At 43.0% G+C, this 17163-nt stretch overlaps 3 protein-coding genes and 1 long non-coding RNA gene across 6 annotated transcripts in view; 2 read left to right on the top strand and 2 right to left on the bottom strand.

The window, feature by feature from the left end:
• The window catches only part of svep1 (sushi, von Willebrand factor type A, EGF and pentraxin domain containing 1), a 75948-nt gene extending 63136 nt beyond the window's left edge, over positions 1–12812 (top strand). For 2 of the 3 annotated variants that reach the window (XM_088990780.1, XM_088990782.1), the window contains 11 exons: positions 436–670; positions 746–901; positions 2783–2846; positions 2915–3088; positions 3192–3365; positions 3434–3607; positions 6171–6341; positions 7984–8079; positions 12119–12214; positions 12290–12383; positions 12551–12812. In XM_088990780.1, coding sequence (XP_088846906.1) covers positions 436–670; positions 746–901; positions 2783–2846; positions 2915–3088; positions 3192–3365; positions 3434–3607; positions 6171–6341; positions 7984–8079; positions 12119–12214; positions 12290–12383; positions 12551–12581 — 1465 coding nt within the window. In that variant the 3' untranslated portion in view covers positions 12582–12812. The remainder of the gene's footprint in view (positions 1–435; positions 671–745; positions 902–2782; positions 2847–2914; positions 3089–3191; positions 3366–3433; positions 3608–6170; positions 6342–7983; positions 8080–12118; positions 12215–12289; positions 12384–12550) is intronic. The other variant, XM_088990781.1, reaches the window with a different exon arrangement.
• On the bottom strand, positions 6352–8494 carry LOC148902335 (uncharacterized). The gene is made up of 3 exons (XR_016114288.1): positions 8308–8494; positions 7955–8147; positions 6352–7056 (listed from the first exon to the last, which is right to left on the bottom strand). It is a non-coding gene; the product is annotated as an uncharacterized LOC148902335 (long non-coding RNA).
• Positions 12813–14029: 1217 nt separating the features above from the next.
• Positions 14030–16144, bottom strand: txnb (thioredoxin b). The gene is made up of 5 exons (XM_088990789.1): positions 15986–16144; positions 14952–15056; positions 14765–14830; positions 14278–14343; positions 14030–14187 (listed from the first exon to the last, which is right to left on the bottom strand). The coding sequence occupies exons 1-5, from the start codon at positions 16010–16012 to the stop codon at positions 14119–14121; spliced, it is 333 nt and encodes a 110-aa protein (XP_088846915.1). The 5' UTR covers positions 16013–16144; the 3' UTR covers positions 14030–14118.
• poln (polymerase (DNA directed) nu) overlaps positions 16107–17163 on the top strand; it is a 33892-nt gene continuing 32835 nt past the window's right edge. The window contains exon 1 of the mRNA XM_088990790.1: positions 16107–16190. The gene's annotated coding sequence lies outside the window, so the exon portion shown is untranslated. The remainder of the gene's footprint in view (positions 16191–17163) is intronic.

A 17163-nucleotide genomic window follows, 5' to 3' on the forward strand; every position in this document is an offset into this window, starting at 1 on the left:
TATTTTGTTGTTTGTTCAGCTTTATTGAAAAAAGTTTTCCTAACATCTGATCATTTTTTTTTTTTTTCTCAGCGTAACTCCATCTAGTGGATTCATTTCAGATTGCATTTTATCATTCGGTGCACCCAATGTAAGAAAAAAAAGTCAAAAATAGGCCATTCGTTCAAGGTGGTGCGCCTCATAATCCAGTGCACCTTTTAGTGTGGAAAATACGGTATTCCTGAGCACCATCTCATGAGTGGGCTTGTAAACCCTATGTCAAATTTAACAGACAAATTTGACCATTGCGTCTGGAACGTACCTTCGACTATCTAGATGAGTTTAGATTAGATTAAATTTGATTAATGTAGATCAGTTTATTCATCTGACAGTGGAAAAATACGGGGGTTCTCTGTGTCACGACCTAACGTAATAATTTCTACTCTGCTTTTCCAGATGTGAGGACGGTTACGAGCTGGCGACGCAGACACCAACTCTCTCTTGCCTCAGCGACGGCACTTGGTCCAAGCACAGCATCTTTTGCCGTCCCACGTCCTGTCGCCTGCCAGCCAATCACTCCGCCGCCCGATTGCTGATCACAGGGAAGGAACTCACTCCCGTCGGAAGCACGGTGGCACTCTCCTGCCCCGCCGGGTTCCACCTGCAAGGCTCTTCGCTCGCCGAGTGTCAGGTAACGAAACACGTGTCAAAGTGGCCCCACCGAGAGACCCAACCTCTCTGTTTTTTGGTTGCCTTTTTGAATAAGGAGGGTGGTAGCTGGGCGCCGAGCCTCGCGTCGGTTTCGTGTGAGCCGGTGGTGTGTGCGGAGCCCCGTCCTCTTTTGAACGGGGTCCGCGAAGGCGACAGCTACAACTACGGAGACTTTGTCCTCTACTCGTGCCTGCCTGGCTTTGAGATCAAGGTATGTGCTCACCGAGGGATCCTTTAAGCCACCCCCCCTTTTTTTCTCGGATATGATGTATGTACAGTATATGATGCGCTGATGTAATGGCCAAGAATCCAGTTTCACAAAATCATGTGATTTCCCCGCAACGGTCACCGTCACGCTGAGATATGATAACATACTTCCGCGATAGAGACACGAATTTAGAATGCCCCCATTGATCCACCGATTAAGCATATTGCACAACAGGAACTCAATAAAAAAAACAGTCGTAGAATCATAATTACTACTGGTAGCCATGCCATGCCCATCAAATGACCAACATGAGGTGGGAGTAATTCTAGGGGCGCCAGTCCTGACTCAAGCAATATGTCAATCAAATCTATAGCTTGTGTGGCATAAACATAAACAATGAACTGAATAAACAAACAAATAACTAACTAACTAACTAAATAAATAAATAACACACTCACGGTGAGCATCCGATGTAAAAGCTTGGCCAAAACAAACATGCGGATCAAACCTCTAAAGATGGAGGACACTGATTTGCTGTGGCGACCCCTTGAAGGGAAAAGCCGAAAGGAAAAGAAGACTTACGCACATACATACATACATACATACATACATACATACATACATACATACATACATACATACATACATACATACATACATACATACATACATACATACATACATACATACATACAGGTATAAATAAATACCATCATAATAATAACTAATCAATAAATAAACAGACAGATAAACAAATCAATTAATATAATAATAAATAAATACAATGATAAACATTAAGAAATAGAATAATAAGAATAACAAGCCAACTCCTCGTGACATCCTACAATAGTATGAATCAGCACTGCAGACGCTGTACTTTTAGCACGCAGGTGCCATCCTGTGCACAGTTTTGGCCGACTAGTAACATTCTGCTCCACCAATGCGCTGGATATTCTTACAACGTCCGTGCTGTCATTGGACCTTAAAAGACAACCGACACGTTGTGTCCATAATTTGTAAAACGACTTCAAAGGACTTCTACTGAGCCCATTTTGCAAAGATTCCACCGCATATAGCTATATTTTACATTTGAAGACTCGCGCTGAATATTCAGGAAGTCTTGTTTTCGAGTTGATGACGATGCCCTGAGTGATGTCACGGAGGGAACGCTCCTGACCGAGAAAGCAACACACAATGCAGTTTGGGTACTTTGTTTGGTCTGAAAACATTGTGTTGATCCGTGTTGATGGCGAAATTAGAAGGAAAACACATAAATAACGCGATGGTGAATCGTTGTGTGTTGCACCAAGACTACCAATTGCGTTAACACCATACAGAAGTTGACACAAATTCCCAGCAGACAAATGAGCCCATTTCCAACAGAGCTTGTGCATTTTCTGGGCGCCACATTGGAGTCCAGACGGCTCGAATTGATACGGGAGGACTTCTTTAATTGCTTGCAAACATTTATGCTTTCCACTTCAGAACTATTTGAATCATATTCATAACTGGATGAGGAGCAAGAAAGCATCTTCTCCGAATCTGGACTCTCTGAAGCCATTGTTTTAATTCCGGAGCAAGGCAAGATGTCCTGGCGTGACGTCATGAACTGGGGGTGGGACTTTCAGGAAAATCCCCAATTCACAGCTCATTTTGTTGCAGTTTTAGCACACTTGAAGTCATTTTTATTGGTGTTTTGCATTTGACTAAAAATATCAGCCTGTGTATTTTGGGTATTTTAGATGCTATAAAACGTTTTTCTGATGTCAGTTAGGAAACAAAAAAAATATTGTCAGTTGTCCTATAAGATGAATTCCGAATCAATGCTCAAACAGTGATTATACCGGTCCTGTGAATTGTTTTTATACGACTTTTCTTCGCCAGGGTGACTCTGTCCAGACCTGCCAGGCGGACAGAACTTGGAGCGCCACTCAACCAACCTGTCTTGGTAAGTCCGTTTAGACGGGCGACAAATTGATGAAGCGTCGTTCATGCGGGCGTGCCTGGTCTCCATAGCACAGTCCTGCGGGCCTCCCCCGATGGTCAAGAACGCCACGGCGCGGGTGACAGGGGAGACGTACTCGCACAATGCCACTTTTGCGTGTGACGCCGGCCTGCGACTGGTCGGCCCGGCGACGGTGGTCTGTTTGGCCAACGGCACTTGGAGCCTGCCATTACCTTCTTGTGAAGGTAAGCGCCCCCCCCCGAAAAAAAACAACCAATTTTCAACCAATTTTGCTTTTGATGGTCGTGGTGTGCGGGCGATGACGAGGATCCATTTGTGTCATTTCAGCCACTCGGGGCTGTGAAGGCCTCAGGCAAATCCTGCACGGCAGAGTTCAAGAACACAACCTGATCACTGGCCGCGCTGTCCAGTTCACCTGCGACAAAGGCTTCAGCCTGCTGGGTGAAGCCCTAGTGATGTGTATGGGGGGCAACTGGACCGCCGCCTTCCCAACATGCCAACGTGAGAAAGCAGGCAACCCATGGCCATCGTATGTGCAAATTAAAATGTTCTCCCCCGCCGCCACACAGCTAAAATGTGCCCGTCGCCTCCGGGATGGAAGGACGCCAGGACGGAGGCCCGCAAGTTTTATGTGGGTCAGTCGGTACGGGTGAGCTGCCCCAAAGGTCAGCAGGTTCGAGGGGGCGGCAGCATCACGTGCAGGCCGGATCAGACCTGGAGCCCCGTCACCTCCGTGTGTGAGAGTACGTACGTCCTTCCCACTTACTTACGCTTCGATTCCATTGCTAGGGTTCAGTGGCTAACCGTGCGTTTGACACCGAGGCCTTCAGTGGTGCTACGTCTGAATCAATCCAACCCTTAATAACGATTTTATGATGATACAACCTTTACTGCAACTACAGCTGCAACTGTGACTCATATTAATCATCAAGTGTGGTGTGATTGACTACAAGTCCTCTAGAGGGTAGCGTTAGCCAGGAAATTAGGCATGTGAGAAGAACTAAATTGTCTACAAATTCGATGAAAAGGTTACTTCAGTCGTTATCTGTACTTCTTTGAAGGTGTCGGACGTTTCGCTTCTTATCCAAGAGGCCTCGTCAGCGAACTAAAATCTTTTGCTGGTAGTTTCGGCCCTATATATATATATATATATATATATATATATATATATATATATATATATATATATATATATATATATATATATATATATATATATATATCTACTGTCCAGACATGGCGGTGCCAGACTCTGCTATGATTGGTCCCTGCTCTCAGGTTGGGGGGAGCACAGGTCTACTCCCTGCGGCTACACAGATTACTTCTATTTTCCTGCCTGAGTATGGGGTCTACGACTGGCCTGATTGCCCCATTTGCTCTGGTATCACCTCATCAGCATAACTATGCCTATGTTGCCAAAGACGTCTGTTGTACGATCTATCCCAATTGAAGCTCACCCCACCATGGCGATTTAGTGAAGGGTTTTGCTGTTTTATGAAAATAGCTTCTTTTACTTCCCTTTCAAACCATCTATTTTCTTTCGCTAAGATTTTAACGTCATTGTCGTCAAATGAGTGGTTGCTAGCTTTTAGGTGCAGATGTACTGCCGATATCGACAACCTTTTCATCGATGTACCATTCATGTACCACTGAGAGCTTACACAGACGTATTGTCTACAAATAGAAAAAGAATTGCAGCCACCGTAACATGAGATGCGGTTTCAACATTTAATTTGGCGGTCCTTCGCGTCCAATGAGAGGGGGTGCGGTACCAATCCGATGTTGGTTGACCTCCATGTTAAAATAGTTTTTGATCCATTTTAATTGTGCTGTTTTAAACGACCTTGACCAATCAGGAAAAGACCTGAATTTAGCAAATATACAGTGAGCCCCCCTCATACTTGTGGTTTGGCCATTGCCCAGAAAAAGTATTTTGTTGCCATTGCCTTACTTTGGCTTCTTGGTTTCAAAGAAGGACATTGCGATGTGTTGAGTTGTGCACGTCAATTAAAAATTATTAAAAAGAAAAACACAAGGGTACATTTTATCCCCCCCTCTCTCCCATCTCTCTCTCTCACTCTCTCAACCTCTCGCTCCCTCTGTCCCCGCTCTCTCTTTGGTTCTCTGTCTTTGACTCTCTATCTCTCTCTCGCTCTCTCTCTGCCTCTCTCCCTGTTTCTCTTTCTGTATTTCTCTCTCTCTAACTCTCTATCTCTCTCATCCTCTCTTCCTGCCTCTGTCCTCTCTCTTTGACTCTCTTTCTCTCTTTGACTCTCTGTCTCGCTCTGTTTCTCTCTCTCAGTATCTCTCTCTCTCTGTTTCTTTTTCTGTATTTCTCTCTCTCATTCTCTCTCTCTCGACCTCTTTTCCTCCCTCTGTCCCCTCTCTTTTTGATTCGCTCTCTTCCTCTCTGTATTTCTCTCTGTCTCTCTTTCTCTCGACCTCTCTTCCCCCCTCTCTCCCCTCTCTCTTTCTCTCTTTGAGTCTTTCTCTCTCTCTGCCTTCTCTCCGTGTCTCTCTTTCTGTATTTTTCTCTCTCTCTCTCGACCTCTCTTCCTCCCTCTTCCTCCGTCTGCCCCCCTCTCTCTGTCTCTCTGTCTCACTTTCTGTATTTCTCTCTCTCTCTCTCTCTCTCACGACCTCTTCCTCCTTCTGTCCCCCACTCGCTTTTACTCTCTTGTCTCTCTTTCTGTCTGTCTGTCTCTCTCTCTCTCTCTCTCTCTCTCTCTCTCTCTCTCTCTCTCTCTCGCTCTCTCTCTCTCTCTCTACGTCCCCCCTCTAACCCTCTCTGAACATGTTATCAAATTTCACCGTCTTGCCTTTTCTTACAACAGCCCAAAGGAAATGAACATTGCAACATTTGGATATTGGTTGTTCAAGGGCTCCCACCCTATTTTCCAACATTCTCTTATCTCTTTATTGCGGATTTTCACCTTTGCTTTGATCCCAACCTATTGAGCTGTCATCAAACATCGTCGCCGTGTCTGATGATCCGCTTCCATGGCAACCATTGTCACACCGGCCTTTGGTCTTTGCTCAAGTGCGGTCGGCTTGCTAGTGCACGTGACGCATCGCCGTTTGCAATTTCCATTTAGGTGACAAGGAGATTTACCTCTAGATATGACACATGATGCTGAAAATGAAGAAGATTCACACGCAACTATTCTCAATAGTCTTAAAAACAACAAAATTAAATCAAAAATAGATGTCTATCGAGAGATGGTACGGTTATGAGGGGGTCTTTAGAAAACATTTCTCAGCTGTCATGAGTAACTGGCGGGTCGTTCCATGTGGGCTGTCGTCCAGGGGTCTCCTGTGGCCCCCCCCTCCATGTGGCCCACGGGGTGGTGCGGGGGGCGGTCTTCCAGTTCGGGGACGTGGCCGCATACTCGTGTTTTGCTGGCTACGCCATGGAGGGCGTCGGAAGGAGCCGGTGTTTGGAGAACGGCAGCTGGACGGCACCTCCCACGTGCAGAGGTAGAAAGCGCCACACAGGGAAGTTGGGGGACTGCATGTACAGTGAACTCCCCTCCCCATTCATCACTGGCCATATTTTCCAAATCCGCCCGCAATAGGTGAAAATCCAAAATAGAGAGACTGAAAAAAAGAACTTTGTGGGAGGTGGTTTCACTACTTCTTGTGTTTCATATGTTGAAACTTTGTAAAAACCCTTTTTCATAGTGTCCTGTTGTCAAGAAATGGGGGACGATTGTGCAAAGCTTTTTATTTGGCACGGGTTGAAATATGTCAACTGGCATTTAAATATATACATTCATTAATCAAAAATTGTATATTTTATCACCAAAAGGTTCGTTTCCTCCAACAAATTTCCATTAGTTCAATGCTAACTTATCATGTGACACCCCATCGACAGGTTACTCAAATTAGCATTACCGCATAATGGAGAAACAAATAAATAAATACATAAATAAAATGAACAAAATCCCCAATATGTTTTCTAAAGCCCCATTATTTTAACCCCGCATTATGATATATATTACATTTGTGAAATATGAATTAAGCATCCACTCATAGGACCCCAACGAGGATGACGGCCATTTTGCCAGATGATGTTGACCAAATATGACATCACACAAGGAAGAACCAATCATGGCTCATCTGTATTCTGAAGCTGAGCCTTGGCCAATTGCGATGTCCTTGTTGACAACTCTTTGCACAAAATGGCCGCCACCTGAGATGGAAACACACAAGTGTATTTTAATCCTTCACTTAACCCCTATTCTGCAAACACGTTTTGGCGGCATAGAAGCTATTATTGTAGCATAGAAGCTATTATTGTAGCATTTTTGGGTGCATTTCCACCCCCGCAACTCCCTCCCTCGTCCATCATTGCGATTTAACCTGCAATTCGTATTTTTTCCCTTTTCTCTTGTATGTTTTGACAAACTCACGCAATATATTAAACAATAATACAATACAATACAAATCAGTACATGTTGATTTATATAGCTCTTTAACAACAGCAACAATAAATCTGTATTATATTCATACTCTGCAAGAATCCAAACAAGGGCGCAAAAAGTCCTACTGGACCCTCCGCACCCTGCCCACCACCTTTTCCAGCTACTCCCCTTTAGACAGCCGCTACTGATCCATGCGCACCCAATCCATCAGACATTTAAACAGCTTCTTCCCCCAAGAAATTAACTCTCAACAGTAACCCAAATAGTACTGTATAGTGCCTCCATTTTCTCATTTTTTTATGATACTAGTGCAGCGTGTTCTACCGGAGACAAATTCCTTGTGTGTTCTACATACTTCATGATTCTGATTGTGATATGAGATTTGTCCTTCCGCGGTGCTTTACTGAAGGTGTTCGACTCTTAAAATCAGACCGAATGCTCTAAGACAAAAGAAACAAACAAAAAAAAACAGCAACAAAACACCAAATTGTGATATGGTGAGGGTTCACTGTACTGTCATGTAACATGGCTTTGAAATTTGCATTGTGCGAGACATAATTACTTAGTAAAGCTATGAAATTAACTACAGTATCAGTCAAACAAACATTCTCAACATGTTTTTGTGAGAGTGGTAGAAAAGCAAATTGCTCACAGGTGCATTCTTACCTTATACTGTGTCTGTCTGTCTGTCTCAGCTGTGTGTTGGTTGCCCTGCCAGAATGGTGGTATGTGTCAACGCCCCAACATGTGCGCCTGTCCTGAGGGATGGATGGGCCGACTTTGCGAGGACCGTGAGTAGCTGAGTCATTTGTGACGAGGCCTTTTTGGCAAAAATACCCCCCCAGCTAAATTAGAATGACTGGGGAAAAAAACAAGTATATAAAATGGGCCTTCAAATGCGCTAAACCCCGACCTTCTTATCTGTCAATCAAATATGACGATGAGGTGGAAATTGAGAATACTGTACTTATTAGTCATATTTATTGTGCCAATAAATACCTCTATATTTGGCATCTCACCGGGTTATCGTGTGGCTGCCGCTGCTCACCCACAGAACAAACTTATTCTGTGATTGTAAAGTGACCTTGAGAGTTTTGAAAGGCACTTATAAATGAAATGTATAATTATTATTATTATTATTATTATTATTGCAAAACTTTTCCATGTCGCAACAATGAGCCATACAATACAATACAATACAATACAATACAATACATATTGATTTGTATAGCGCTTTAACAAAGCGCTGAACATGAACAACTATCCTATCTTCTTTTCCTTTCGTCTTTTCCCCTCAGGGTTCGCCACAGCGAATCAATGTCCTCCATCTATGCCGGTTTTGTGCATCCTCTTCTCTCACACCAGCTACCTTCATGTCCTCTTTGACCACATCCATAAACCTCGTCTTCGGTCTTCCTCTCTGTCTCCTGCCTGGCAGTTCAAGGCTCAGCATCCTTCTCCCGATATCGTCAATCTCTCTCCTCTGGACATGTCCAAACCATCTCAGTCTGGCCTCTCTGACTTTCTCTGATCCTATCCAACCTGGTCACTCCCAAAGAAAACCTCAACATCTTGAGCTCTGCTACCTCCAGCTCTGCTTCCTGTCTTTTCTTCAGTGGCACTGTCTCCAGTCCAAACATCATGGCTGGTCTGACCACGGTTTTATACACTTTTCCTTTCATCCTAGCTGAAACCCTTCTATCACACATCACACCTGACATTTTTCTCCAGCCGCTCCAGCCTGCCTGGACACGCTTCTTCACCTCTTTTCCACACTCTCCATTGCTCTGGACAGTTGACCCCAAGTACTTAAAATCCTCCACCTTCTTTATCTCTTCTCCCTGTAGCATCACTCTTGCACTTGGATCCCTCTCATTCACACACATATATTCCATCTTGCTGCGACTGATCTTCATTCCTCTCCTTTCCAGGGCATATCTCCACATCCCTAGTTTCTCCGCCACCTGTTCCCCGTTCTCGCTACAGATCACAATGTCATCTGCAAACATCATGGTCCAAGGAGATTCTTGTCTAACATCGTCTGTCAGCCTGTCCATCACCATAGCAAACAAGAAGGGGCTCAGAGCTGACCCCTGGTGGAGTCCCACCTCCACCTTGAATTCCTCAGTCACACCGACAGCACACCTCACAACTGTCTTACAGTCATGATACATGTCTTGCACCGCTCTGACATACTTTTCCGTCACTCCAGACTTCCTCATGCAATACCACAGCTCTTCTTTGGGCACCCTGTCATACGTTTTCTCCAGATCTACAAAGACACAATGTAATTCCTTCTGACCTTCTCTGTACTTCTCGATCAGCATTCTTAAAGCAAACACTGCATTTGTCGTACTCTTTTTTTGGCATGAAGCCATACTGCTGCTCACAAATGTTCACTTCTGCTCTTAGTTTAGCTTCAACTACTCTTTCCCAGAGTTTTATTGTATGGCTCATCAACTTTATTCCTCTGTAGTTAGTACAACTCTGCACATCTCCTTTGTTCTTAAAAATGGGCACGAGTACACTTCGTCTCCATTCTTCAGGCATCTGTTCACCATCTAAGATCTTGTTGAATAACCCAGTCAGGAACACCACCGCCACCTCTCCAAGACACTTCCATACCTCGATTGGTAAATCATCAGGCCCGAGTGCCTTTCCCCCCTTCATCCTTTTCAGCGCCCTCCTCACTTCATCCTTGCTAATGCTTGCTACGTCTTGGTCCACAACAGTCACATCTTCTACTCCTTCTCATTTTCCTCATTCATCAATTCTTCAAAGTACTCTTTCCATCTTGCCATCACACTACTGGCACCCGTTAATACATTGCCATCTCTATCCTTAATCACCCGAACCTGCTGCAGGTCCTTACCATCTTTGTCTCTCTGTCTCGCCAGCCTGTAAAGATCAGTCTCACCTTCCTTGCTGTCCAGCCGAGCATACAAGTCATCACCTTGCCACCTTTACTTTAATTGTGCGTTGCATCTCCTTGTACTGCTGTCTACTCTCGTCCGTCCTCTCAGTGTCCCACTTCTTCTTTGCTAACCTCTTTCTCTGTATACACTCCTGCACCTCCCCATTCCACCACCAAGTCTCCTTATCTACCTTTCTCCCACTCGATACACCAAGTACTTTCCGACCCGTGTCTCTGATTATGTTTGCTGTAGTTTGCCAGTCATCTGGAAGGACCTCTTGCCCACCCAGTGCTTGTCTTACCTCCTTCCTAAATGTCATGCAACACTCTTCCTTTTTCAATTTCCACCATTTTGTCCTCACTTCAGCATTTGGTTTCTTCATCTTCCTCACTGCCAGCGTCATCCTACACACCACCAACCTATGCTGTCTGGCTACACTCTCACCAACCACTACTTTGCAGTCACTGATTTCCTTTAGATGGCGCTGTTGACACAAAATGTAGTCTACCTGTGTACTTCTGCCTCCACTCTTATAGGTCACCCTATGTTCCTGTCTCTTCTGAAAGAAAGTATTCACAATAGCCATTTGCATTCTCTTAGCAAAGTCAACCACCATCTGTCCTTCAGCGTTCCTCATCTGGAGTCCAAACCTGCCCATCACCTCCTCATCATCTTTGTTTCCTGCGCCAACATGTCCATTGAAGTCTCCACCAATTACAACCCTCTCACTTCTCGGGATGTTCTGTATGATTTCATCAAAGTCCAACCAAAATGTCTACTTCTCACATTCTACTTGTGGGGCATACCCACAAACAACATTGAATATCACGCCTTCAATTTCTAGCTTCAGACTCATCATTCTATCTGATACTCTTTTTACTTCTCAGACATTCCTAACAAACTCCTCTATCCTATACAGGAAATAAAGCAGTCACAAAGACAGTATAATTTAATTTAAAGCAGATTCCTTACTTACAGCCAGTGTAGGTGTTCAAATACCTGACAGACATTCCGCCTTCGTCAGACGAAGACGAAGGCGGAAGTAGACGCCAAAACATGTCTGTCAGGTATTTGAACACCTACACTGTCTGTAAGTAAAGAATCTGCTTTACATTAGATATCAAGTAGACAAGATGAACTTAATACAACAAAGATAGTATGTAAAATCAAGTATCTATCAAAACAAGATGAGGACAATGTCAGCGTGAAGGTTGAAAATCAGAGCTATTTCGAGAAAATAAGTACCGATGTATGTTTTACATGTAGTCAGTAAAACTCAACATATAAATATCAGTCAAGTACACATACTCAAGTATAGCAAAGTAAATTTGCAAACCTAAGTTGCTTGTAGTGAGCACTATCTAAAACCAGGGTGTCGACGCCATTATAGTTCCCGTTTCCTCGAAAGGGCATTTATGAATTTGGGGAAGCCATTAGAATGGTTCATCCCCTCCACATATTACATACAGAGTGCACAACAAATGAATAACTAATTTTTAAATTTGAAGTCAAATAATGACTTTACATACATACGACAATTTGAAATTATGGTTGGGCCATCAGCAAGCATTATGGCACTCGACATGCTTCTTTTGCTTTCGCGGGCCGAATAAAATGATGTGGCGGACCAAATCTGTCCCCCGGGCCTTGACTATGACACCTGTGATCTAGAAGTACGTCCCACGTGTGTGCAAACGACACTAAGGTCATCCAGCAGGTAAAACGGCCTGATTTTGAAAATTGCGCTTGGGGTGTGTTCTCACTTTTGTTTGCATTGCTTTCGACATGAATGACTGTGTCAAGTTAAAAATGTGCATTTTAAATATCACAGTCTCAAAAGAATTATAAAATCTGATATTCTTTTTCGGCCGTGTCGTAAAATAAGATTCTGGTGTCCTTCTCCTTCCGGGAACAGCCATCTGCATCCTGCCGTGTTTGAACGGAGGGCGTTGCGTGGCTCCATACCAGTGCGACTGTCCCACTGGTTGGACGGGTTCTCGCTGCCACAGCGGTGAGTCGTTGTCTGCGGTTAGGTTGCTGACGTTTTTAAGTTTTGACTTGACCTCGCGTGCCTTTTTTTTCCCAGCTGTGTGTTCATCGCCTTGTCTGAATGGAGGCAGATGCATCAGGCCAAACAGGTGTCACTGTAGTCCAGGTTGGAGTGGACACGACTGCTCCAGGTAACCCTTAATCTATATAATCCTCCGTTGATGGATCAAAAATGAAACTCACATTTCACACAAAGGCCTGTTATCTCAAAAGTCAACGTAGTTAGTGCGTTTTTATTGTATTTTTTGAAATGATTTTTTTGCTTGTGATCCTGAAATATTTCCCTTTGTTTTCAAAGGAAAAGGAGGTCAGGATACTATCACTTCTAAACGTTCCACACGCCCCCCCCCCCCTGTTTGGAGGGGACTTCTCTTCACAAAGCATCTCCAGCAAAGCAAGAAATAATTTGTAAAATAAAGCTGTATTTTTTCATATAAAGAAACAACAGTATGGAACATATGCTGCTATATTCTTGTAAAAAAAGATGTTTGTCCAGTGTATGTAAACTAATGTGTGTGTTTATCTTTTTTTTTTATTAAAGCGGAAATGGCTGTTCTTTATGACATTTTTCACACACATTAATGAGGTGTCTAGTATTGTATGATGAGATAACCTTTGTCTCACATTGGAGAAATTTACACATTTAATTTCACAGCAATAAAGTCCTGAAAGGAAGAAGAAAGGAAAATAAATACTAAAAGAAAATACAGGACCTGCTGAAAAGGTAGCCACTCTCGCAGTGCTGTCTTGAAGTCAAAACAACAAAAAACAAAATAAATTATGTGACAACACAAAAATTAGTCATTCAATCCTAAACTCTTTTGCACCCTCTTTGTTGTATGAAGCAGTTCTAGATGAAAGGAAGGTGTCCTTTTCACCAGTGGATCAGGGATATCATGGTAAAATGTGCACATCTGCTACAAGCTAAATGTTGAAAGCAAACACGAAGCTGTAGCATTCATTGATGAAAAGAGATTGTCTCATCTCCTGTAATCTGCTTCAATTCCAAGACGCGATTCAAAGTTCCACATACGCAGCGGCACTCTGCACTGACATTCCCTTGTTGTCATTGTCGGCTCCTCAAGCCATACAGCCGTCCAGCCGCAGACCGTCCAACAGCACCGACCTCTCCGCTGAACAAAGTGCGGCTCTGAAAATGCCCATTACAGGTGTAAAAAAGCACAACCGCCCCAGAGCTGTCCGACGATGACAGTCAAATGGCACCAACATTCCTCCCAATCAAAGACAGTGCTGGCATACTCGTGCTGCTGAAAAAGCGCAACCACTCAGCAGTCTCCGCCTTGATAAATGCCGTAGCCAAAATTGCTAAAAACAATCCGTATCCATTTCACATGACACACAATAACACGGAGTGACAAAAGAAAACACAAAAACGCGCAAAAAAAAGCAAAGTTCGTGAAAACAATTGCCAATGGCTGCCAACTCAGGCGCAATCTTGGACTTCATGGATGGATGCATTCAGGATGACAAATGAAATGGGGGCAGCTGTATATTGATTGATATAGTGCTTTAACAACAGCTGAAGCTGTAATAAAGCGCTAACATGGACAAAAGGCAAATGCTGCACCCTCATGGAAGTAAAAAAAACATTGCCAGAGGTCTGACCAGCGTTTTATTGGCAAGAAAAAATTAAACCTGAACAAATTGTGGAATGGCGCTCAATGGCACACTTTAATTTCCAAATAAATTCGGGAATGGCAGTGAAGGAGATAATGGGGTGGGTAGTATAATATGAATGCATTCAGGACGACAAATATGAAGGGTTCCAAGATATCATTTATTCAATCAGCCAGGATGGAAATACCACACAAAGAAAAATATTTTGTACCAAGTGTTTCAGGCAAACTACACGCCTGTTAGTTCTTGTATCTTTGTCTTTAGTGTGGCTTGATTGGCCCCAGAGAAGGAAAATACCTGTAAAAATCCAAAGGAAAAGGACACATTTGAGAATTGGAAAAAAGGACAGTGGCTTTTGACAAGATGATACAAAAATATTCTCCTTACCATATTTCCATTTCTGTAAAACTGGAATGTTGGCATGCAACTGATACCACATTTGGCGCTCACGTCCTGAAACGCATAATAGGAAGTGAGTCATGGTGCAACCAACACCACAGTAAAATTTACAACAGTTTCACCTGAGTCTGGCGGTTTTTAATTTCACTACTATTTACTCAAACATTTTTCGCCTCAAAAAATGTTGAGGGCTAAGAGCAATTATTTTGCTGAATAAATTCAGCACCAGTTATGAGTATAAAAATATCCATTCATTATTTTTTTTTTACGCTTCAATGTGTATTTAAATACCAAAAAATAGATAAAAGATGGTTTTCTATTGGCCAAAGGTGCTTACGGCTCAAATTGCAAATGACAAAAACCTTGACCCGAGTATGATTTATCATTTTACATATATCTACAGAAAAAGCCATCGCAGTTAAAATGGTTGACGTTGTTAACATCCACACCATTTTCAAAACAATAGTGAGCCTACCTCACACTTATCCACATCGACTTTCAGGAAAATCACGTCCTTGTAAGACGGGTTGTTAGACAATTCCTGCAAGAGAATCAACATGAGCATCAGCATGAGTTTTTGTATTTGTTATCTCTATGCCCAACTTTAAACAGAGGATAGTGCAATTTGATGAAGAATTGGGCACGCGCCGTCATCAACCCACTTCAAATATTGGGGCCATCATTTTACAAGGGCCGCACCAAACGGCTGTGAAGTCCACCACAATGAGCTTGTCCCCACTGTTCTTTATGTAACCATCAAACTCCTCCTGGAAACCACAAATGAGATATAATTACAGGATAACCATTAAAAACTCTTTTCACAACATTACCCTGAAGAATAAAATTAAACCAGGGAAACTCAGCCTCGGAACTAATTCATTTTGGATAATCCCATTTGTCCCGCAGACCAAGAACGCAGCGTGACGTCACCATGAGTCGCTGGCCAGGTTCGATCTCCATTTTGAGGTAAATTGTCATCGTTTTGACGACGCCTTCGAATAAATCCAAATCGACCAGAATCAAGCCCTCGAGCGAGACGAAATTTGAAGTTCAGAAAAAGTGAGTTTTAAGTGTGTCCCTGTGTGTGTGTGTGTGTGTGGGGGGGGGGGGGGGGGGGCAAGAATACCACCTCAATTACATATTTGCCAGGATATTGTTGACTAATCAAGTACTTTTTAGGGGCGAATTAATAGACTGTTTTCCCGCCTGATAGGCTCAACATTTTCTTGAAATTAAATATTCATTTTTCACGCGTTCGATGAACTCCGAACTATCCTTCATTGTCGTTTCCTTGATTGGATTGAGACTCTGGGTGTGTCGGGAAATGTTGGTGTGACACCTGTATGCCGATGACGTTAGCATTAGCATTAGCCTTAGCTTTAGCTCGGCCCGGGTTCACTGTGCTCGAGTTACTACAAACTCCACCCCCTCCCTCTCTCAAGAGTTCGCTCACTTCAGTCTTTTATTTTTTTATTAAATACGTTATCAGGGCCTTTTGTGTTGTTCTCATTTTAACTTTGTCTAATTGCGTCAATTCGGGGCCCGAAGTCTTCCTTTCGTGATTACGTGACAGCAAAGTCCACACATGAGAGGAACTATTTCAAAAGGTGGCATCAATGGTGGAGAAACGCCAAACACGCTATTTTAGGCGAGCAAACGAAAGCAATTCAAGCACATTGAAGAAAAGCAAACTTACCGTGCTTCCAATGCAGACGAGAACCATGGTTAGTGGGGAAAAAACGTCGTGGAGTTGAGCAAAACACTTGAAGCCGAAATGGAAAATGAGTCTGTTTCCGCGCAGGCACGGCGGTTTCTTTGCGACACACCATCGGTGAGTCAAGCTCAACGCGCCACAAGAGGAAGTCGTGTTACCTTTCATAATAAACGTTTGGAGTCCTTCGGTAAGTACAAATACGGAATTCTAACCCTCGCTCATTGCAATGCAATACTGTATACGTACAGTTCCTTTTAATGAATCGTACTGTTGCCTTTTTTAAGTGGGACAACATTCTGTTTTTTTGGACAATTATTCTGGTGCCTCCCCTTGCTGACTCGGGCCTCTGCGGCTCCCACCTGAGAAAAAGTTAATTGAGACACAAAAGGACAAACACTCAAGTGCAAGCATATGCTCAAAATAATGTAATAAATGTCAAGCTCGTGTATCCTAGCGAAAGTGTGCATTTTAGCAGGCTACGGTAAATGAGAGAAAAATGCTATATTTTGAGTGAAATTACATTAATTTGTGCCTTTTCATGTCATGTCATCCAAGTCCACTCAAAAGTATTGCTCTTACATTTTCAGTATTCTTTTATGAATTATATGACTTTTGTTAATGTCTAATATTTTATTGTGTAGCACATTATTTAAGAACAAATCACATTTGATTTTCCGGAATGTGAGAGGACGGCTTCACAGACATCACTGTTGCCTCAACGACCACACAACCATCAAGTGGTTCACTTAACGATAATAACTGAACAGCATCTTTGGTAACCAGAGCGATGAGATTTTCATCATCTCCTGTTGAGATTCCAAATCAGGCTTCAATTATGTGACAAAATGATGATGGTCCATTTCAGCAAGAAGCCTTTAATCCTGTTTTAATCTGTTGTATATTCTTTTATTGAACCTTTATTGATCCATCCATCCATTTTCTGATCCGCTCATCAGTGGCGTGTTTGGACCAAAAATACCTTTTGGATATATGGCCATAAAAGACATTGGGTCTCGTCAGACCACAATATAGTTTATATTGTGTTGACAAGATTTTATGTCGGTTTTTTGGAATTCTTGCAGCTGCTTTCACGTGAGCTGCTTGGAAGCGTATCTGACCAGTTTTCTTACCTTTACATGAATTTAAAATTTGGGGAGATA

Source organism: Hippocampus bargibanti, linkage group LG02 (genome assembly GCF_051943395.1).
Source record: "Hippocampus bargibanti isolate YZ-2025 linkage group LG02, ASM5194339v1, whole genome shotgun sequence".
Lineage (NCBI taxonomy): Eukaryota > Metazoa > Chordata > Actinopteri > Syngnathiformes > Syngnathidae > Hippocampus > Hippocampus bargibanti.